Below are 24,014 nucleotides of genomic sequence, written 5' to 3'. Positions count from 1 at the left end.
GGAGAGAAGACAGCCGGTGAAACCAGCCATGGTGAGGATACCACTGGACTGAGGGACAGATAAGTGTCTTTATTTTAAAAGTCAGCAGCTACAGTTTTTTTTTTTTTTTAGGTGGAACTCCTTTAAGGCTTTAAGGCTGCTACACTCCGGCCGAATGTCGGCCGGTATTGGCTGGTTCAACAAAAACATTCAGACACAAACATTCAGTCAGAGTGTACAGCAGCCTGTCCGACAGAAGCCGGCCTAACGTCTGGCTTCTGTCGGATGGTGTTAGAAATTCTGTGTATAGCCCTACATAACAGACAGTGCACAGGCCACATGTGCTTTTCTGCTTCAGTGCAACAAGGAAACAGGAAACATTTCTTTCAGAGAAAATACATCGAGTTTTACCATAAATGCAGCAACAAATTACGTGTGTTTTTTTTAACTATTTGGATTGCTATTTCTGGAATAAATTCATTTATTACCACCTATTACACTACGGGCACTTTTCTATGTCTCCCATGTGGAGCTATTGATTTATAGAGCCCACCCGATCCACTACAGTATCCAGAGGAGGGAGTTCCTGTCACACAGACTGCTACACCCATCCATCCCTTAAAGGGGATCTCTGGATGATTGGATCCCTTACTACCCAGGAGTACCTGACGTACCACACACCACCCAGAGGGAGGATAGTCCTTGACCTGGCTCAATCCATTTCCTTAAAGGGGACCTCTGTTGATTGATTTAATGCATAATACCATTACGCATCTGGTGAGTGCGTATTCTTACCCCACTGTTTCAAAGCACCAGCAATGAAGTATCGCTACAGTTTACAATATATGTGCACGGATTGTCACCTATGGACTATTAATATATTAATTATATTTATTAACTGTTATTATCTATACGGACATTATGTATTCTATTCAAATTTTTAAGCGCTGCACTTTTTATTTTCTAAATACCACTGAAAGAAAGCTCTATTTGTGGGAAAAAAGGACATAAATTTCATCTGGGTGCAGCGTTGCGTGACTGCGCAATTGTCAGTTAAAATAACGCAGCACCATAACACAAAAAATGGCCTGGTCAGGAAGGGGGGTAAATCCTCAGGAGGGCAAATGGTTAAGCTGGCTATAGCTAGGTCTTTTTTTTTTTTTTGTGTTCAGTCCGAGGGCTGCTGATCAACAAGTTTTTAACATTCCCATTCAAGTGAAGTTGATCTAATGATCATCTACTGTTGAACAAGGATGGCCACAAATGGGTCAAAATTCAGCTGGTCCATGTAGAACTGGCAAAATATACATCCCTCTATGGCCAGCTTTACCTTCTGGTCTTAAGATAGATAGATAGATAGATAGATAGATAGATAGATAGATAGATAGATAGATAGATAGATAAATAGATATAGATATATACTGTATATGGTCCTGAGTATAATTAATTTTTAACTTCCGCTCTTATTCTATACTACAGTATATATGTATAGATGATACACAATACCACTTGTCATGTATGCTGGGTGTTATTTTCAGAATCTGTTCTCATTCTGTGTGTATGGATGCTGCACAGTGAGACTTCTGCAGTCTAGGTGTATAGCTCAGTATCCATTCTTACTCTGTGTTTAGAGATACTACTCAGTAGCACTTCTCTTGCCCTGTATGTTGGGTGTAGTTCTCAGTATCCATTCTTATTCTCTATATATGGACACTGCAAAGTCCCACTTTTGTGGTCTTGTATGCTGGGTATAATCCTCAGTATTTGTTCTTCTTCAATATGTATTGGTGCTGCATGGCAGCCATACTATGGTTCTATATGCTGGGTGTAGTCCTCAGTATATGTTATCATGTCAGTATGGACACTGCACAGTACATTTTCTCTTGTAACTTGGAACTGATTCTTCTTGGAATCTTTTCTTTTTTACTAAGTGATCAGCATACCTTCCTAGATCTGCTCAACATTCACTTACTTACTGTCTACATTCATAAGTCCCCTTATTAGGGCACAACCCTACAATACTACAGAAATTACTGTATTTTTTGCTCCACAAGACGCACCTGACCATAAGACGCACCTAGATTTTAAAGGAGGAAAACAAGAAAAAAACATTTTTGAACCAATGGACTGCAGACATAGTACAGGAAATGACCAGAGACTGCAGACATGCTACAGGAGAACCAGAGACTGCATACATAGTACAGGAGATGACCAGAAACTGCAGACATAGTACAGGAGATGACCAGAGACTGCGGACATAGTACAGGAGATGACCAGAGACTGCAGACATAGTACAGGAGATGACCGGAGACTGCAGACACAGTACAGGAGATGACCAGAGACTGCGGACGTAGTACAGGAGAACCACAGACTGCAGGCATAGTACAGGAGATGACCAGAGACTGCAGACACAGTACAGGAGATGACCAGAGACTGCGGACGTAGTACAGGAGAACCACAGACTGCAGGCATAGTACAGGAGATGACCAGAGACTGCAGACATAGTACAGGAAATGACCAGAGACTGCAGACATACTACAGGAGAACCAGAGACTGCAGACATAGTACAGGAGATGACCAGAGACTGCAGATATACTACAGGAGATGACCAGAGACTGCAGACACAGTACAGGAGATGAACAGAGACTGCGGACATGGTACAGGAGATGACCAGAGACTGTGGACATACTACAGGAGATAACCAGAGACGGCGTAAATACTACAGGAGATGACCAGAGACTGCAGATATAGTACAGGAGATGACAAGAGACTGCAGACATAGTACAGGAGATGACCAGAGACTTCGAACATAGCACAGGAGATAACCAGAGACTGCAGACATAGCACAGGAGATGACCAAAGACTGCAGACACAGTAAGGAGATGACCAGAGACTGCAGACATAGTAAGGAGATGACCAGAGACTGCAGACATAGTAAGGAGATGACCAGAGACTGCAGACATAGTAAGGAGATGACCAGAGACTGCAGACATAGTAAGGAGATGACCAGAGACTGCAGACATAGTAAGGAGATGACCAGAGACTGCGGACACGTCACAGGTCCCACAAGACTACGGGGTCATTCACAAAGCGCAGCGCTTCTCGCGCATGCACAGTGGGCACCTGGCTGTGAAGCCACAAGCTGTCACAGCCAGGTGCACACACTGAAGATGCCGGGAGAGAAGTCGGCCGATGGAAGCAGGACACCACTGGACCGAGAAACTGGTAGGATGGAGGAGCGGGTTCTTCAGCACAGTAGAGCCGAGCGGCTGGCCCGGTATTCTAACACAGTGGCAGCAACGGGGGGGGGGGGGGGGAATACCAGGCCGGCCACTCTATATTTGCTCCATAAGATGCACAGACATTTTCCCCCATTTTTTGGGGGGAAAAAGTGCTTCTTATGGAGCGAAAAATACAGTAAGTGTTTTGATTCAGCCATGCCCCTTAAAACATTTTCCACAGAGTAACCTCGGCATGCTGTGGATGCTCCCATTGCCCCTTAGCACAGAGGTTCTGGGTATCCCAGGATTCTAGCAATCATCTTATATCACTGAGCAGATGGGCCTGATGCTGTCCATATCCTGGTGAAAAAGCACCATTAGCTGGGAGAAGCTAAATACAGGTGTACCTCGGTTTAGGAATGCATTGAAGACCAATGAATCCCTTCCGGATTAATGTCACTATAGGTCAGTGCCGGTTTTTAAATGTAATTACCGGCTTTTTTTTTTCTTCACTGTAGCTCAGAGAATCAGCTGTCACTTTCCCCCCAGTTAAAAGAAAGAAAGTTTCCTTTTAGTTTATTTCCCAGAGTTAAAAGAAACAATGTTTCCTTTTTGTTTGTTTCCCAAGATAAAAGAAACAAAGTATCCTTTAGCTTCCAGGAAAGTGACAGCTAATTCTGGGAGCTATAGTGAAGAAAAAAAAAGCTGACAATTGCATTTAAAAATCAGCACCGACATACACTTCATATTGCGAAAAAAATGTGTTAAAAATTTGTAAACCGAGGCATTATTTTCAATGGATTTTCATTCGTAAACTGAAAATTATGTTAACCGAGGCATTCGTAAACCGAGGTACACCTGTAGTATCTATTTGCTAAGAGGTGTGTTCATAGGTCTCAAGGGGCCCACAAAGATATTGCGTGGGGATCTGCTGTCCTCTACTGTCTGTATTTGTAAAAAGCTTGTGTGTACTAATTACCATATAATTAGCTGGTTGCAGAAAGATACTTCTTGTCCCTGCTAGCTGGGTCAGAAACCCCAATTGAAGAACTGTGATATTATAAAAAGGGGAGTTTCCAGGAAGTAGACACATGACCTTATACACACAAGATTTGCTGCATTTCACCCAGGTCAGAAGCAGATACTATTAGGCAAGTATTCTTATGTTCTAATAGTTTACTTGCATAGCTTCTTGAGTGTGCAACAAAATCATTGTTACAGATATATCTTTGCCCTATTGGTATTATCTCACATCGCACAGTTCCAGATAGCTAGTTTGTGCAACTGTATATGTGTAGTGTTCACCTTCCAATATATTAATAGGTGAACCTGTTTACTGCAGTAGAGTTTATATACAGCTTCAGTTATTTTAGTTCACCCTGGGATTCTAGGGCTCAATAACCATCATAGGCTAGAGCCATGCCAGGCATCCATCTGCTACTTCTGGTAGTTAGATATCCAGTTGCATGACAGATTAGAAACTTCTAGGGTTAAGATGCAGAGTAGATAGGCTGACTCTGAGTTCCAATGTCACACCATGGTTTCTGCTGGTAAGATTCTGCATTCCAGGCTGGTTGGACAATGGTTCAAGGATCTCCCCATCACTGCTGATCTTGTCTTCAGGTCTCCAACACAATGATGGACACTTCTTTGCGATCATCTTCAGGGGCCCCTGCAATTGAACTTAGCTGCAACATTCATCCAGAAGCAGGGGCGGACTGACAACTTATGGGGCCCCCGGGCAATAGGGGATCATGAGGCCCCTGTGTCCTTGCCCAAACTCAAAAAAGCCTATGAAAAAGGTACCAGGGGCATCTCATGGGGCCCCCTACTGACCCCGGGCCCTTGGGCAGTGCCTGAGTTTCCAAATGGTCAGTCCGCCCCTGCCCAGAGGTATCTTTATTAATAACCATATATGCCTAGGTTTATGTGTACAATTCCCACCAGGACTCTTTTGCTGATAATACCTGTTTCTACATTGATTGTATGCACTATTATTAATCTTTTCTTATATAAAGCTTGTATTATTTTCATAATGACGTGCATTCATATACTTATGGTTAATGTTATGTACTAGTTGCAGTAGCTCCTCTGCTCCCAATTACTTTAATTGGATTACTGGTTGATTTCCCAGGATGGGAATCCCCTCTGTTCACAAGCTCCCTATCCTGGGTGAGGCATTGCAAACTTTATTATCAAACTCACTAACCCCCCCCCAAAGAGGGCTTTCATGTCCCATTTATAAATGACCGAATGTTTCTATGCCCACAGGGGGAGTGCAGTGGAAAGAGATATGCTTTTTATTCACTTTTATAAGAGAGCCATTGTTTGCACATAAGTTTGCTATGTACTTTTACTACAAACTGGCTATCTGGCTTCCCTTGACCTCCTGCATCAAGCTTCCAAGTTTTAACACAGACCTTAGATGCAAAGTCTCACTGCCACTTTTTTGGATGTTGCTTGGCTATCTTTGCCTTCTCTTTATCTGAGACAGCCTGTTATAAATTGATGCAAGCACCAGGCATGGCAATAGAATACTATTGTTATCTGTTCACTAGCTTTGGCTATGGTCCTGGGATGGCTGTTATCCTCTATAGTTGCATGCATCAGTGGTTCATATAGTGAACTCAGTGTAGAGTTATTCACCTTGAGGTCATCACAGAGGACAAGGGGGCACTCTTTACGTCTGGAGGAAAAGAAATGTAATATCCAAATACGAAAAGGGTTCTTCACAGTAAGAGCTGTGAAAATGTGGAATAGACTCCCTCAAGAGCTGGTTCTGACCATCTCAGTGGAAAGCTTTAAAAAAGGCCTCGATTCTTTCTTGGATACACAGACTATAATTGGATACTAACATTTATAGGTAAAGTTGATCCAGGGAATATCCGATTGCCTCTCGGGAGATCAGGGAGGAATTTTTTTCCCCTGCAGGAGCAAATTGATTCATGCTTTGCTGGGTTTTTTGCCTTCCTCTGGACCAACTGTGGGTGTAGGATTATAACGTGTTCCTTGTCTGGAGAGGGTCTGGAGAGGGTCCTTGGAGGAGTTGAGCCTATTCATGGAAGAGTTGAACGATAATGTATTGAATATTAAACTTACATCTATCCATGATAAATGGCAAATCTCCTTCCTGGACCTTGTTATCAGACTTGAGAATGGTAGCTAAAGCACGGCAAAAATGCATAAAAAATAGTCCCATTTAAATCCTTTCTAAGTGTTCACATCTGTGCACTATGTTTTTATACATCCGCTGCGTTTTTATACATCCACTACGTTTTTGCAAAAAGTCTTGCTTATTGCATTTTCAGAGACATGTTTGAAAAATGCACCAAAATGCATTTTTCATTATATTTAATGGAAACGCACCAAAATGCACAACATGTTTTTGTAAGTGTTTTTTTTGTAGTCACTTGTCAATATTTCACAGGAGATCAGGGATGAACATGTATGCAAAGCGCATGTAAAAAACAACATGTGTTGTGTTGAATTTTAATGCAACGCATTAAAAATGTTATGTGACAGGCTTTTGACGCCGCTCAGAGTTGGGCAGTGTGGGATAACCCCGCCGGTACTCTGAAGATGGGAGTGGGCATCCTGACACTAATCCAGGAGTGTGAAGACACAGGGGGAAATGGACTCAGCTCAGACCGACCTGTATGGCTTCAATGTTGAATGTTCGCGTTGACCTCAGCCCTCGCTCCATCCACACCTACTGACGCATTTCGCCCCGGGGCATTGTCACAGAGGTAAAAATGTGATATACGGTTTTAAAAAAATGCATATCGCATTTTACAATGCACTGCTGTAAATGGGCCCTTATTATGTTTTGTGTTTGTTTTATGTTTACAAATGACGACTCTGTAATATTAACCCACTTGCCCTCCATAGGATTTACCTGCCTTCCTGACCAGGTAATTTTTTGTGATACTGCACTGCGTTACTTTAACTGACAATTGCGCAGTCATGCAACACTGCACCCAAATGAAATTCATGTCCTTTTTTGCCCATAAATATCGGTGTTATATGTGGTTTTTTATTTTTTGTGCTATAAACAAAAAAAGACCGACAATTTTGAAAAAAGAAATTATATTTTTGACTTTTTACTATAAAACATATCCATTAAAAAATGTTTAAAAAATCAAACTTCAGCATAAATTTAGGCCAAAATATATTCTAAGAAAAATCCCAATGCATGTAAATGAATTGGTTTATATAGTTACATAGTTAGTCTGGCTGAAAAAAGACAAATGTCCATCCAGTTCAACCATTAAAAAGAAAAAAAAGTAATAATCCGATACCCACAGATGATCCAGAGGAAGGCGAAAAAAAAGCATAGCATGATCCAATTTGCTCCTGCAGGGAAAAAAATTCCTTCCTGATCCCCTGAGAGGCAATCGGATATTCCCTGGATCAACTTTAGCTATAAATGTTAGTAACAGTTATATTCTGTGTATCTAAGAAAGAATCCAGGCCTTTTTTGAAGCAATCCACTGAGCTGGCCAGAACCAACTCTTGAGGGAGTCTATTCCACATTTTTACAGCTCTCACTGTGAAGAAACCTTTCCGTGTTTGGAGATTACATTTCTTTTCCTCCAGACGTAAAGTGTGCCCCCTTGTCCTCTGTGATGACCTCAGGGTGAATAGCTCTACACCGAGTTCACTATATGAACCACTGATGTATTTATATATGTTGATCATATCCCCCCTTAATCTCCACTTATTAAGAGAGAATACATTCAGGTCCTCTAATCTTTCCTTATAGCTGATCTCCTCCATGCCAACCAATCAGTTTGGTTGCCCTTCTCTGTACTTTCTCCAGTTCCCCAATTTTTTTTTTGTGTCCAAAACTGAACTGCATATTCCAGATGAGGTATTACTAATGATTTGTACAGGGGTAATATGATATCTCTCTCATTACAGCATCTATGAGTGGCAGTATGTATACTGGAATTCTTTTTTTATACTATTGTAGTGATGTGATAATTTTTTTGCCCATTTTACAGTGTATACTTCTGTTATGCAGTGTTTGTTTTGCCCTTTTTCAATATGGTTGCTATGCTCTCTGGGCACTGAGGATGAGGTCATCAGACAGAGCACTTGTGGAAAAGAGAGGGGTGTGAATTTCCAGCAGAGAGAGAGCTCAGACTGTAAGTGTTGCAGCCTCCCCTCACTGAGACATTCAAAAAATACTGTTAATGCTTTAATGTTCCTTTTTGGAAGATACTTTATGTTGGATGGTTCACTGAATGTGATTTCTTCAATACATGGACTTTCATATACAATGCTGTGTGGATTACTGTCTATGTGGATGATACATTTCTCAGTTGGGATTTCACTTGTTATCCACAAGCCCCAATTGAGTGGAGGCACTAGCGCTTGTTAGAGATCTTGTCCTGATCACACAGATTATACAGACTCTGCTCCTAAATACTATACAGATGGCGCCATCATACCCCAGTAGCCGCAAAGAGTGTAAAAATAGCGCTATACTAGTAATGGCGGCGATCAGTGACTTATAGCGGGACTGTGGCAGGCATTCTGACACTGGGGGGGAACTGACTACCTGCCACTGACATCCCAATGACACCAATACAGTGATCAGTGCTAATAAAAAGCACTGACACTGTACTAATGACACTGGGCAGAAAGAGGTTAACATCTGGGGCAATCAAAAGGTAACTGTGCACTGTGCTGTGTTTTACTAGGGAGACATGCTACTGTGTATTTCTCTGCTGTGCAGAGAAATGCACAGCAGCATATTACTGCTGGTAGGAGAGAGAACTGTGTTGTTTACACAGGTCTCTCCCCTGTCACTGTTCCTCGGTGTTCGCTGGCTGCCGGCGTGGAATCTTCAGTCGGGACCCGGTGATCAACATCTGTAGCTGACAATGGCGGTGCAGGTAGGGCGGCGCACGCGTGTGTGTGCGCCCCCTACCTGGAAATGAAAAATCATGTGTATATATGTGATTTTGCGCAGCCCTGCTGCCCTGTAGCAGTAATTCTGCTATAAGGCAGGGGGGAAGCAGTTAAATAAACTTGCAAATGAAAATACTAGGGTGTAAACACTGTTCACACTGGCAACAGCCGGTCTATGGGCATGATGACGTCAGCCCATTCACAAGACCACTAGTGTGCGGGGGGGCAGGAGCAGCAGGGACTGATCTTGCGCTCGGAAGATCAGTGGATTAGGTAAGTATATCTTTGCTTTCTGAGCCCCAAGACAAACACGGGCATTTAACCCATGCAGTGCGGGCACAGCCCCACTGCATGGGAAAATAATTTTGCCTGGATTCCTTCTTTAAATAAAATTGACAATACAAGAGTTTAGGCCCTGTTCACACTGGTGCTGCAAAACCACATGAAAAATAGTCCCCTTTAAATCCCATCTAACTGTTCACATCTATGGACTGCATTTTTATACAGCACGCAGCATTTTTGAAACGTCCTGCATGCTGCATCTTTAGCGCCTTGGTGAAAAAACTATGCTCCAAAACGCACCTTTTAATCATAATCAATTGTAATGCAACAAAAACGCACTACACTTTTTTTTTTTAAGGGCGTCAAATGTCAGGTGACCAGGGATAAAAACACATTGAATGTTAACGCAACACATTCAAAATTAGATATGCGTTTTAAAAAAAAACAGTATCACGTTTTGCAATGCACCAGTGTGCACGACCCCTAACCGTGCCTTGTGTTTGTTTTACGTTTAGAAATGGCGAGTCTGTATTATTAAATAAACTTGCAAATGAAAATACTAGCGTTTTGTATTTGTATTCGCAGCCAAAGCGGCTGGCTACGTGTTGCCTTGCGTCGTGGCACACAGGAGGTTAACATACTGGCACAGCTTTCCCTCCCACAAGCCTTCTCCTCTTGCAGACTGCAACCACTCCTCCTTCTGTTGTTTCACTGGGAAGGGAGGGGGTGGTGGAGAGAGAGCAGGCAGAGGAGCTGAAGGTTCACCCAAATCACATGTCCCCAGCAGCAGCTGCTTGCTGCTTGATTGTATGTTTGGAGTAGTACCAGGGGGAAATTTGTTCTGTTTCAGAAGCACCAAGGCACTCTATTTTAATAGGCACTTTTTGTGCGTTTTCAAAAAAAGACTTTTTTTTTTGCTATTCAGAAATCTTCCCTGGCTCCAAAAAGCAGGAAAAGAAGAGAATCCAGTCCAGGTTTTCCATGTGCACTTTAATCAGAAAGAAGTGGATAATGGTTGCTAGAGCCTCTCTCAAGCCATGCTGGGCCGGATAGATTCAGGCAGTCTTGTATGTACCTATATCCGGGTTAGCAAGGAAAGGAGAAACACACACACACAGGACCTCAAAAAAAGTTTCATTTTATGCTCGTCAACAAAAGCTTCAGCATGAAGTCCCACAGCAAGGAAAGACACCGACCATAAGGATCAGCAAGGCTTTTTTTTCATTCTTTCGTCTCCTGTTGTTTATTTTTAACTCCTTTTTTTCATTCTATTATTTTTTTTTGTTTATTCACGTGAAACGATTGGAGGTTTGTTTACGTCTACTGGAGTTATTGTCGTTCTTTTTTTGGGACATATTTTTTGGAATTTGCTGCTATTTTTTTTTTTTTTTTTGTGCTGTGATTTTTTTTTTTTTTTTTTTTTTTTTTTGGGGGTGGGTTATTATTGCACATTTTGGGGCCCCATTTTGCTGTCACCAGGATTGACTGAGATGTTGCAATGATCATGGCAGCGCAAGTGGTTTCAGCTGCTGCGCCGACCACCAATGCGAACAATAAGGGTAAAAACCAGGGTCTTCCTGGACTGAATCAGGACTTGAACCCTGGGGGGACAGGACCAGGCTCGGGATCTATCCCTGGATTAGGAGATGGGACTCCTAACAGCGGAATGAACAATAATGTGGATCATCTCCACCACCACAACCTTTTGCACCACCACCATCACCACCACCATCTCCTTCACCATCATCACCACCATGAAGTAAACATGGCAAATTCAAATTCGTTATCATCTTCATCTCTTTTATCCTCCACCACTAATAATACGAACAATAACAATAGCAGCAATTCGGACACAGGACTGAAGGACGGGAGAAATCCAGCAGTGTCACCCCATTTCCAGGCTATGGAGATGGGTAGTGGGATCCCCAACCACAAGTTAAAGTGTGGTAGTGTTGGGGACTATCTTGCTCATTCTCATCACCATGGCCATCTCAGCCAGCAGCATACACCCCACCATGCACCCCAGCATCTGCAGCAGCACCCTCCCCACCACCCCAACCATCCACCCCAGCAACTTAATCAGCTGCAGCCCCAACAGCAACTAGCAGGAGCAGCACAACAACCAACGCCGAATAAAAGCAGCCCTGGAGGAGGAAGCAATAGCAGCAGTGAGGCGTCAGATATGGAAAATCAGCAGCAGCAACAACAACATGCTGGTGTGGGAGAAGAAGGCTGTAATAATGCTGGTGCAGGGGAAAAAGATGTTGCTTTGGTTAATCAGGGCGACCCCCAGTCTAGGAGGACTGGCAAGGCAGGAGAAGAAGACGATCTGCAGGGAAAAATGATGGCTGGGGAGCCCATGAGCAGTCGGTATGAGCATGCAGTGCTGGGAGGAGGGCAGCAGCAAGGAAACAGCAGCAGCAGCAATAATAATAATATTAGTGGCAACGGTGGATCTTCTTCTTCATCCTCCTCTTCTTCTTCCTCTTCGTCTGAATTTAATAATTATTATGGCAGTGCATCAACAAACAGAGTAGGGCCTTGCTTTGATCAACATGGCAGACAACAAAGCACTGGTATGGGGATGATGCTTTCTGGATCTTCGGCCCCCAGCAGCAACATAGACCCCATGCAGAACTCCCATGAAGGGTACGGCAGCAATCAGTTTGACCACTACCAGGGATACAGCAGGGCCGCTGCTGCTGCAGGAGGAGGGGCGGGAAGCTATGGCAGCTCTGCCTCTGCATATGGGGTGCTGAGCTCCCCAAGGCAGAGTAGCACTGGTACCCCAGGCAGCAGCAACATGATGATAGGTGAAAGAGGTGGCAGTCATGGTAAGCCACCTAGTGCTTCCAATGCAGGGGGCTTCCAAAGGTACCAGGGACAAAACCAGCACCCATCTGGTGCCACCCCTACTCTGAACCAACTCCTAACGTCCCCTAGCCCTATGATGCGGAGTTATGGAGGAAGCTTTCCTGACTACAGCACTTCTAGTGGACCCCAGCAGCAGTCAAGCAACACACCAGGGAGTCAACAGCCTGGGGGCATAGGGATGGGCAAAGACCTAGGGTCCCAGTATGGAGCTACCAACACTGGCTGGGGAGCACAACAAAGAAACCACCCAGCTATGAGCCCTGGAAGCACAGGACAAACCATCAACAGATCCCAGGTAAAAAAAAAAACATTGCTGTTTTATTAGTAAATTACTTTTCACATGTTTGCCTTTTAATATTTGTATCGGAAGTATGAATATGCATTTTTTCCCCACAAGTCTCTAGCTTTGTTGCTGCATGTCCCATGTACTTTTTTATTTCCATATAAAGCATTGAAGCGTTTTGAAAGCCTGCTGGGGAGGTTTTGCAGTTCCATGAAACTAGATTTTCTACATCAACAGACAAAAATGAGAGCACAGGCCCAGATTGTAAGTGTTATTCCTGGTAGAGTACACACATGTATGTGAGCTGGGTATTTTGCTTCCTTGCAGTATATTATTTTGTTCCATGGTATTGTTTCCCACCCTTGTTTACTGTTCTTTAATGCAGAATAAAACGTATGCACAGACCAGTTTTGTTCTATCTAGAACAACTATCGTACTTAATTCTGTCCATTACAAATATAAGTATCATCCTATGGAAGTATCTGCAAAATAGTGTATATTTCTGAATTATGATTTGCATCTGAAGCTGCCCCCCCTCCCCTTCATATTTTGTTTTTTTTTCTAGCAATTTAAATAGCAAACCAGTATATAGAAATGTCAACATAAGCATTTATAAAGACATGTCATTTTGTTGTATTTTATACCTAAAGAAAGATGTAGTCATTTATTTATTTCGTGTTCCAGGTCCAGAGAATGGCTGCCATTCATTGTGCATAATATGGTTGCTGTGTTGTGCTGTCTTTTGTCTTCTTTTTGTTTAAATGTGAATCTACTTATCGGAGGTTTGAATCAAGTAAACAGGTTCCTTTTGCCTTGTGTAATGATCTTTTAATGGCTTTTGTTTGGGTTTTATTGGGTTGATAGTTGCAGTGGGGTAGAAACTGCATTGGATCACTTCTAGGCTTCTTGCTAGCAGCTTGAGTCTAAAGAGTGACTTGATCTCCTTTGCAAGGTTTGGAATTTGAATTGTGGAGGTAAACTGGCTGTAATAGTCTCCAGACAGCTGCCTCTGAGTTGACATCTAATCTGCCATCTGATTGGCTCCCCTCTCACCATTGGGCATTTAGCACTGCTGATGTAAATAGAATTGCTGAACAGTACAGTCACAAATATTCTCTGGCACAAATAATAGCCGGGCAGCAACATCTATTGACACACTTGCTACCTTCCCATATTATCATATGTATATTATTATTATTATTTTTTTTTTTTTTCAATTACAATATCACTGAGCACATTGCACACAAGGAAATGCGGCTTGTATCTGTACAATAGTGCCCGTGGGAATCTATTGCTTAGCCGCATCAGCAGAATTTCTTTTCATTTAAAAAATCAGGACAAATGCTGCTAATTATTTTGGTTTAATTTTTTTAAAGACTTGATTTCTGGCAGTGATATATTTCTTTTTTTTTTTTTTTTTTTCTCTCATCATCTGGTACATGAAATACTACATAGGGTGGGGTTTTCTTAGGAAAAAAAAAAGGCCTTGATTCCTCTTGTTAAATAAGATGCTGTGTACCCATTCACTTTGATTACTAGGTTCTGGTCCTATATAATATGTGGGGTGAGAACAATGGTGTTTCCCTTTTTTTATTATTTTTAATTATTATTTATTTTTTAAAAATCCTCTTGTATATTTTTTCTTATTGCATATTTTTCTTCTGTGGTCATTCGATTTACAGAATTGGGATAAAATACTAGATATTTATCTACAAAATGTTCTTTGATGCCGTGATCTATGCATATGACTAATGTTTATTGACCGGGTCTCTACATTTGCATATATGCAAATGTTTATTGACCTGGCCTTAATTTTAAGTACTGTTTTTTAAAGAGACATTGGTCAGTGTATTTTCATTTTAAAACTCTTTACTGGTACTTTGGGCATTGTATGCAGTTTTATTTGGCTTTCTGGGTTTTATTTGGAACGTAAGTCAATGGGTATGTTTGGGGATTTTCTATCATGGGGATTTCATAGGGGAGGAAATTTTGTAAGCCTTGTAACTGAGTTCTTTTGTTTGGTGAAAGCTGTCTGTTATGTCCCATTCATTACACGTATCTTGTTGGCGTGACAGTTTATATTTCACATTAGAGTTATTAGCATTATCTAGTTGACTGTATGCTATAAGATTGGTGTGCTGATGTATCTGTTTTTAACAAAAGTGCTGACTTTTAGTAGATGACAGATTAGTCATTGTCGTGTGCAAAATTGGGAATATTTTTGTATGATTTTAGTGCCATATTATATAGGTACCATCACTTTTTCAAGGTAGTTTTTGGTAAATCTGGTAAGAGCCATTACATATTCACATACACTAATGTCCTGTGATATGTTGTTCACCATTCTAATATATTAATACTGTATTAGAAAGGGACATTTCAAGATATAAACATCAGTGCTGTACACTGTATGAATCTGCACAGTGGCTCATGCATTGCCATTTCCACCCCACTCCCCCATCCTTAATTGAAAAAAAAAAAAAAATCACTATAATCTTCATTCAGTACTTTCAGACAATTGTTGACTAAGGTCATGAGGGGTTGAGGATAGACAGCTACAGGGATCCAAGTTGGCTAACCAGGCCTAGTGATGTTGCCTACATGTTTAAATTTTATACTGCAGTATCATTTCAGATCTGTCAGCCATTTTACGTTAAGGGACGAGATCCGTGTACCTAATTTTAAATAATTATGTGAGGGTACAATCTTCCCTTCAAAATAACCCCTAACTTGCTGAACATATACTGTCCTGTTTGACATCTGGGTTACAAGTGTGCAAACTATATATCGAGAGAAACTAAGGCCTTGTTTTGTGATTCTATGGCAAAACTGGTCTACGCCATTAAATAGTGATATTATTGACAGATTGTGCATTCCACAAATCACTTGTTTTCTCTGATCGCTTTAATCTGTATGGCTAAATTATTATTTGGTACAATGACATTGTAACAATTTTATTTTTTTTCCATGTGGTTTTATTTTATCTGATTTAAAAAAGAATGTCATCGTTCTCTGCAAACTGTGTTTTATCTGTCTAGTGTTGCCAAAAATGTATTTTATACGTAGTCTTGGCTATGCAGAAATTAATGGGTGTTAACTGAACAACATGACAAGCACTCTCGGCTGTCTAAAAATATGTACTGCAAAATAATAGATTTTGAATTATTCTTTTTTTTATATATAATAAAATGCTTAACTATTTCACTACTGAGCCTAAAAACATAAAAATCAAAACTTGCATGTAACCCAGCTATGAGATCAAATCGATGTATTCTTGCATACAGGGTTTTTAAAACTGGTGCCTTGTCGATAAAGTGCATCAGTGGCCTTTTGTCTGCTACGTATACAAGGGTTGGACAGTGACGTTACATTTGTTTTTCTTTCTTGTGTTCCAATCCTCTAGGGGGGTTATCTTTCATAACCTGTTTTATTTTGGTTTTCTCTGCAAATGCTGTTATTAAACACAATCTGCATGTTTTTAATAGATGGAAAATCAAATGAATTTGTTCCGAGCTGTGACTCATGATACAAGGAGCATGCCTGTGGTTATTATGGTGTTTTTTTTTTTTCTTTGCCTTTATATGTACATTGTGCCAGCCTGTTACTTTTCTAAATACAGTACATTTCTGCGAGCCTTTGCCTTGTTTATTATGGCTTGTTTATTATGGCTTGTAAACCTATTTTTATAGCTTTTGGTTTTTTTTTGTGTTTTTGTAATATTTTCCTTTTTTTATTGTGTGAATTTTCTGGGGGTTTTTGTTTGTTTGTTTTTACATTTTTAATACTTTAAGATTCACTCACCTCCTTTTTATTTTATTGCACTTTCTGTGTTGGTAGACATCAGTGTAATTGTTGTATTACCCAACCTAGGTTTACACTTTAATACATCCAGTGTTGTGATGTGTTTGTGGGTTTTGTGTGTGTATGTATGTATGTGTATATGTATGTGTGTGTGTGTGTGTGTGTGTGTGTGTGTGTATATATGTATGTATATATATATATATATATATATATATATATATATATATATATATATATATATATATATATATATATATATATATATATAGTGTGTGTGTGTGTATAATTAATTTTTGATTTTGTTTGGTTTTTTTTTTGTCTCGCATTTGTTTTCTATTTATTTGTGTCTTTACCCACTTTCTATGTCTTTATCTATGCATTATACTTTTTGTATATGTCACCATCTGCTTTGTTTTTTCCTTTCTAGTACATGTACTTGTATTAAGGTTTTCTTATGATATTTAATTTTTTTTTTTAATTTGTTTTTTTTTTATATTATGAATACCCTTTTTTTTATCTTTAGTCTGATTTTATAGTGTGTGGTGTGTTTTTTGTGTGTGGGTTTTTTTTTTTTTTTTTTTTATTTTGTCCCCTAACACTAACAATGTCTATTTGCTAATTTTTCAGCAATTCTTTTTCTTGCATTACATTTTTTTTAAGCTAGCAACCATATTGCACTGTGAGTGTTTACTACAATAAAAGACCAGTACTGGCTTGGCAATGTATCTATTTAAATATTCCTTTGTGAAAGTTGTACATTTTAAAACCTCCAAAAATATATTTTTTTGATATAATATAGGAATAAAAAAAATTATTTTGCAAGGCCTTAGTAGTTGTATTACCCAGATCTATTCCAGCTTTTCTTCAAAATATCTAGTAGTTTGTTTCTTTTGGAGAGGGAGAGAGATTTTTTTGTATGTAGTCTTGTATATGTAATATCATCTGTGTAAACGTAAGCCAAATATTGTGTTTAAACTTTACAATGTAGTTCATTTTCATGGTATATTTTTATATTGTAACACTGATAATATGAGCTCACCACCTGCTTTTTATATAGGGAGTGCTCAATAGTGTGGAGCAGGTGATGGAGTGGGAATGGTGTGGATATTCTCATAGTCTCGGGGAGTACTGGAGCAACTGCAGGCAACATTGGACTGAATTTTTGAAAACTTATTTGTAGTGTTAGTTTACTGATTTACAAAAAGACGTATACACATTGAACATATGTGAAAGTTATAACAATGGCATCAATTACATTTACAAATGAAACAATAGTCCAATAACCAGTATTCCTTGGGACATATTTATAAAGCAGTAAATGGTAAATTTACCAAGTATTTACTGCAGGTCAATCTTCCTGGTGCAAGTGTTTTAAATTTACAGAGAATTATTACCCATCTGTGAATGTTTGGTGAATGTCACATTCACTGATTTATAACTATGGCTCTTAATTTTAAGTTTTGGGTAAATTAGTAAACAAACATGGCCAACATCTGTGTATAAGATTGCTACTTTTTTTTTTTCGGACAGTAAATGTATATATTTTTATACTATACTGGTAAAATGATAAACACTGTACTAAATATATTTCAAAAATATCTGAGATAAATTTGAATCTAAAATCATAATAAATATTGGTGCCAGATCAAATCGCTAGATAGTCTGATCACACTTCAGTCGCTGACATGCTGCCACCCAAATGAAAATTACATGGAGCTTTCTCAGTTACAAAATCAAATGTGTCTGGATATTTTTTTTTTTTTTTTTTTGAGTAACTGCCAAAAGGGATTCTGACACTGATATGTGGATGCATAGTTTATGTATATTTATGAATATCATATTGGAATATATGCACGTAAATTTCCTCTTGTCAGCCCCTGAGCCAAAAAAAAAAAAAAAAAAAGCTTTATGTATTAGTTTTTGTATATTTTTATTTTTAACGGCAGCTATTCCAGTCTTAACCTCTTCCACTGGATTGCCGTGACCTTCACATATGCAGATTAGCCATGTGTCTGTTTGAATTGAAACTAGCTGCCTCAGGAAGAAGGGTTTTTTTTTTTTTTTTTTTTTTTTTTTCCTCTTTCTTTTTATTCCACTGTGAATCTGACAGCCATTCATCCCTGACCTGGGCAGAGGTAATAAAAGGAAATTGGATTCAAATGGAATGCATACAGATAATACTGGAGACAGCAAGCTTCAGGAGTAGCAGCACCCCATCTGGCTATAAACAGAAAATAAAGATATCTATTTAAACCATTAAAACAGCCTTGGTTTTTTTTTTTTTATTCTTTTCTTAAGTTAACCTCTTCAGTGCTGGAGTAGACACTATGGCTTGCAGAGTTTTTTTTTTTTGTTTTGTTTGTTTATAATAGGGATAACTATACCCATATAAATGAGATATATTGAGACATTGAAACTATTATTTTTACTATGTTTACATGATTGCTGTATGGCAAATCTTCTTGACAAGCCAATGTAGATATGAAATGCAGGTGAACAAAGAAATTGATGTAACACACGGAGCCCAATCAGATTTCAATTAATTTATTATTTTATTATTCATTAATCAATAATCAAGAGGACTTCATGGTTACAGTTAATAAGCTTACAAAATTCTAATTAGCCATTTTGGAATTTTGCAGTTGATTCCCTATTATTAGATTTAAAGTTATTCTAAAGGTTGAAATAAAAAAAAAAAACAAACAGAAACAAATATGTTATATGTACCTGCTCTGTGCAATGGTTTTGCTCTTTTTGGGTCCCCTGCTGGTGGTCCTGGCTCCCCTCCACTACTGAGCGTCCCCAATAGCAAGCCTCTGCAATGGGGGGGCACTCAATCCAGGTTCACTCACGAGCCGTGCTCCTGTGAATGGAAATTGTTTTCACATGCAGAGCACGGCTCGGTCCCACCTCCTGCTTTCTCCTCATTGGCACTCTAGTTATGATTGACAGCAGCAGGAGCCAATGGCTCCTGCTGCTGTGAGCCATTGAGAAGGCAGAGACCCGGGAGTCTCATGCACACTGCTGGATTGAGATGGTGCTCAGGTAAGTATTGGGAGGAGGGAGCTGCACCTAGAAGGTTTTTTACCTTCATGCTTAGAAGGTAAAAAGCCTTCTGCCTATTAAAAACCGGATTAACGTTGAACTTGATCGAACATATTTAGATTTGGGAAGACTGATTGCCATGTTACTATATTGGGTTTCATTCTAAAGAGTGCCAGTTACAACAAGTAAGATCTTTTGATGGCTGAATTGTTTCCTACTCACGCACAAGTTTTTAAGTGTTAAGGCTTGTTGTGGTGCAATGTGTAAGCAGCCCAATCAATCTGAATTGGCTGGAACACACCTCAACACTCAACGTAGCGCAGTCTGCAGAATTTACAATGCATTGTGTTGCAGTGGTTGGCAAAAATGAATATCGCATCAATGCACCAACACACATAATGAGTTAGCACATGTTGCGTTAGCATTTCCTTGGAGGACAAAGTACAGTAAGTTTGTAATCACGTTCCAGTGTGTGTGTGTATATATATACACACACTATGTTGCCAAAATTATTGGGACAACCCTCCAAATTATAGGATTCAGGTGTTCCAATCACCTCCATGGCTACAGGTATATAAAATCAAGCACCCAGGAATGCAGACAGCTTCTACAAACATTTGTGAAAGAATGGGTCGCTCTCAGGAGCTCAGTGAATTCAAGCGTGGTACCGTGATAGGTTGCCACCTGTGCAATTCCATCCGTGAAATTTCCTTGCTATTAAATATTCCACGGTCAACTGTTAGTGGTATTATAATAAAGTGGAAGCAACTGGGAACAGCAACTCAGCCATGAAGTGGTAGGCCACGTAAAATGACAAAGGGGGTCAGCGCTTGCTGAAGTGCTCAGTGTGCTGAAGTTGCCAACTGTCTGCAGAGTCAATAGCTAAAGACCTCCAAACTTTGTGTGGCCTTCAGAATAGCACAGCAACCGTGCATAGAGAGCTTCATGGAATGGGTTTCCATCACCAAGTGAAATGCAACACATTGAATGCAGTGGTGTAAAGCACGCCGCTACTGGACTCTAGAGCACTGGAGACGTGTTCTCTGGAGTGACGAATCACACTTCTCTGTCTGACAATCAGATGGACGTGTCTGAGTTTGGCGGTTGAAAGGAGAATGGTACTTGCCTAACTGCATTGTTCCAAGTGTAAAGTTTGGTGGAGGGGGATTATGGTGTGGAGTTGTTTTTCAGGGGTCTGGCTTGGCCCCTTAATTCCAGTGAAGGGAACTCTTAAGGCGTCAGCATACCAAAACATTTTGGGACAATTTCATGCTCCCAACTTTGCGGGAACAGTTTGGGGATGGCCCCTTCCTGCTCCAACATGACTGCGCACCAGTGCACAAAGCAAGATCCATAAAGACATGGATGAGGAGTTTAGGGTGGAAGAACTTGACTGGCCTCAACCAGATAGAACACCTTTGGGATGAATTGGAGCAGAGACTGCAAGCCAGGCTTTCTCATCCGACATCAGTGCCTGACCTCACAAATGCCATTCTGGAAGAATGGTCAAACATTCCCATAGACACACTCCTAAACCTTATGGACTGCCTTCCCAGAACAGTTGAAGCTGTTATAGTTGCAAAGGGTGGGCCAACTCAATACTGAACCCTACAGACTAATATGGAGTGTGAGTGTAAAGGCAGGCGTCCCAATAGTTTTGACAGTATAGTGTGTGTGTGTGTGTGTGTGTGTGTGTGTGTGTGTGTGTGTGTGTGTGTACATGAGATATTTAAAAGTTAATGGAAAAAATTAATCACATGCACACAATTTTACGAATAACCTTTTTATTTTTCTACATACATTCCATCCACACCAAGACACTTCTGTAAGCAATGATACCAGCCATTTATACCATTTCGAGAGAACTGCGGGTCCTGAGAATTTATAAAACAAAAAGCAGCGCTAAAAATTAATACATGGCCAGCATAAACTTAAGTGAAAAATGTGTGACCAATAAATTCACATATATAACACAGTGAGATCATAAAAAACACAAAGTGTCCATGCAAAGCATAGTCCCATAAATTCTTCCAGTTGAAATACCATATCCCCAAAGGAAATCCAATCCACAATGTAAAAGTGCCAATTGTGATTTCTGCCTCTTTAGTGCCAAGAAATGTGCCAGACAGTAATAAGGACTCCACCACAATACGAAAGGGCCTCTTACCAGACCAGATGGACCATAAGATTTTAAATGGTCATAGTGTGCTCAGCATAAATGTTGTATAGACCTAGCTCCAGCAGAGCAGATTGATAACCGCAATAACAAATGACATCAGAGGATAAAAAACAAAAGTGCATCCACGGTGAAGTGCGCTCAAACACTTCTTTATTAAAAATTAAATTCTCATCCACGTATAAAAATATACATATAAATATAAATGTGACAATCTGATGGCTCCAGCATGTAGAACGCCAAGCACGGCCAGCAATTGCACAGACCAACGTAACTATGTGATGACGATCACACATACAAGCCATGCTCAACATGTTTCGGCGGACAGACGTCTTCAGGGGATTCGGCTGTATGGCGCACATTACGTACTCTGATTTAAATACTCTTTGTCTGCCATCAATAAGACTCCATCTAGTGGTGAAGGATTTTATCATAATATACTATTTGCCACTATTGGAAATATCTCCATCTCAGGGGCGGACTGATCATTTGTAAACTCGGGCACTGCCTGAGGCCCTGGAGTCAGTAGGGGGCCCCATGAGATGCCCCTGGTACCTTTTTTCATAGGCTTTTTTGAGTTTGGGCAAGGACACAGGGGCCCCATGATCCCCTATTGCCTGGGGGCCCCATGAGTTGTCAGTCCGCCCCTGCTCCATCTTGTGCAGAAAAAACAACATGCTCATTAAATTACCTTACTTACAATATAATGATTCCAAAAGCTACCTAGAAAAAAGTTCAACAATTTTTCAGCGATCAGCTTGCCACTTAACATATTTTAAAAATAACACTTTTATATTTAAAAAATGCAAATATATTCAAATAAATTTAAAAAAATTTAAAGCAATCTCATCAGCCCTTTTACAGAGAATAAAAGGTCATTATAAAAAAAAAAAAAAAAAAATTATTTTTATTGGAAGCCTATAGAGATCAACTGTAATTAATAAAACCGTTTGTCCCAATCAATGTTCAACCCGAAGGGGTGTAGGACTTCAATTTATATATTCATCAGGTTTCCAAATGTGAAATTTCCCTCCTGACATGACTACTCCTCCAATCTTGTTTGCAGTTTCCTTACAGTCCTGATGATATTTTGCCAGCCACATGGACAAATTTAACATGTAAACTACATTTTTGGTGTTCCAAGTAATATATGAATTGATACTATAAACCTTAGATGTTTGATTAAAATTTCCCATCTTGCAATTTTTTTAGTCTTACACACAGCACATTTACGGAATGGAAAGTAGCCTTTCAGGTCATAAAAAAATTTGGTTCAATTGTGGGATTAATAAAATTAGGTGCCACCATATTCCTCATAGAAGGCACCCGTCTATATACAATATCTGGTGTTTCTGGTATAAGTGGACCCAAAATGGGGTAATTCCTCAGGACAGGCCAATGCTTTTTGATAATGCACTTTATGGCCCAATGATGATAATTGGAGAAAGACCTAATGAAAGCCCAATTTAAAAGATTACCGGTTTCGATTAGAGCTATTCTTCTTCAATAATGGCTGTCTTTTCCCTTAATCTCCACTATAATTCCCTTCATTTCTTTTGCATCATATCCCTTATCAATAAATCTTTTCCCTCAATAACTCAGACTGAAGAAAATTAATCACTAGTATTATAATTACGCCTAATACATAAAAACTGGCTTTAAGGGATAGAATTAAGCCAAGAGGGATGATGACAGCTAGTCATATCCAGATAGAAGTTTTAGTCAGTTTCTTTAAAGAAAGTGACTGATTTGAAGACCATCACCGTTTGCTCTAATCAAAAAAATATGCCTCCTGTGTACTAGCTTCACACTGTAACACAATTCCTCCTCATTCATTTTTAATTCACCAATGAACTCTTGTAATCTGCACTACCATTTAATAGTAGGAGGATGTCATCAATGAAACGACCCCAAAATAATAATTTGGGTTGATTCTGAGAATAGATGACATCCTTCTCCCATTTAGCCATAAATAAATTGGCAATACTCTGCACAAATCTAAATTTAAATTCCTGAGAATTTAACCATGTCAAAGCAACTTTTGTTTTTTCTACATTTCTGTCATTAAAATGGTTACCTTTCAAAAAAATGTTCAAGTTAGGAAATAAGTCAGAAGGTGCTAAAATCATGATTAGTTGATGTCTAATGACTTCCTACTGAAATTCTCACAATTGTTGCCCCTGATTTGATGAGGAATGGGCAAGGAAATTGTTGTGGTGGAAAATGAGACTCTGTTGATGCTCCACAGGCTTGACTTCACACTGTCATAAGTTTCAGTCTAAAACCATTAAATACTACATGTTACAACACGTACATCCAAGCCTACACTGCTATAAACCAATAGTAAAACGCTTGCTTTTAGTTTTTTGTTTTTAAATATTTTCCATGAACTTTTTGAATGCCCTTCATGTGTGTGTATATATAAACTTTTATGTAT

General features: G+C 39.7%; 1 protein-coding gene across 14 annotated transcripts in view; it reads left to right on the top strand.

Annotated features, from left to right (window-relative positions):
- The first annotated feature begins 10,802 nt into the window (after positions 1-10,802).
- The window catches only part of ARID1B (AT-rich interaction domain 1B), a 513,434-nt gene continuing 500,222 nt past the window's right edge, over positions 10,803-24,014 (top strand). For 10 of the 14 annotated variants that reach the window (XM_089669757.1, XM_089669751.1, XM_089669747.1 and 7 more), the window contains exon 1: positions 10,803-12,567. In XM_089669757.1, coding sequence (XP_089525883.1) covers positions 10,897-12,567 — 1,671 coding nt within the window. In that variant the 5' untranslated portion in view covers positions 10,803-10,896. The remainder of the gene's footprint in view (positions 12,568-24,014) is intronic. The other 4 variants (XM_089669756.1, XM_089669755.1, XM_089669754.1 and 1 more) reach the window with 1 other exon arrangement.

The sequence above is a fragment of the Staurois parvus genome, unplaced genomic scaffold (assembly GCF_062004578.1).
Source record: "Staurois parvus isolate SC_StPar_1 unplaced genomic scaffold, SC_StPar_1.0 ptg000081l, whole genome shotgun sequence".
In the NCBI taxonomy this organism is placed as follows: Eukaryota; Metazoa; Chordata; class Amphibia; order Anura; family Ranidae; genus Staurois; species Staurois parvus.
The sequence above is the reverse complement of the archived record's forward strand: the minus strand, read 5'-3'. Positions and strand labels throughout refer to the sequence as shown.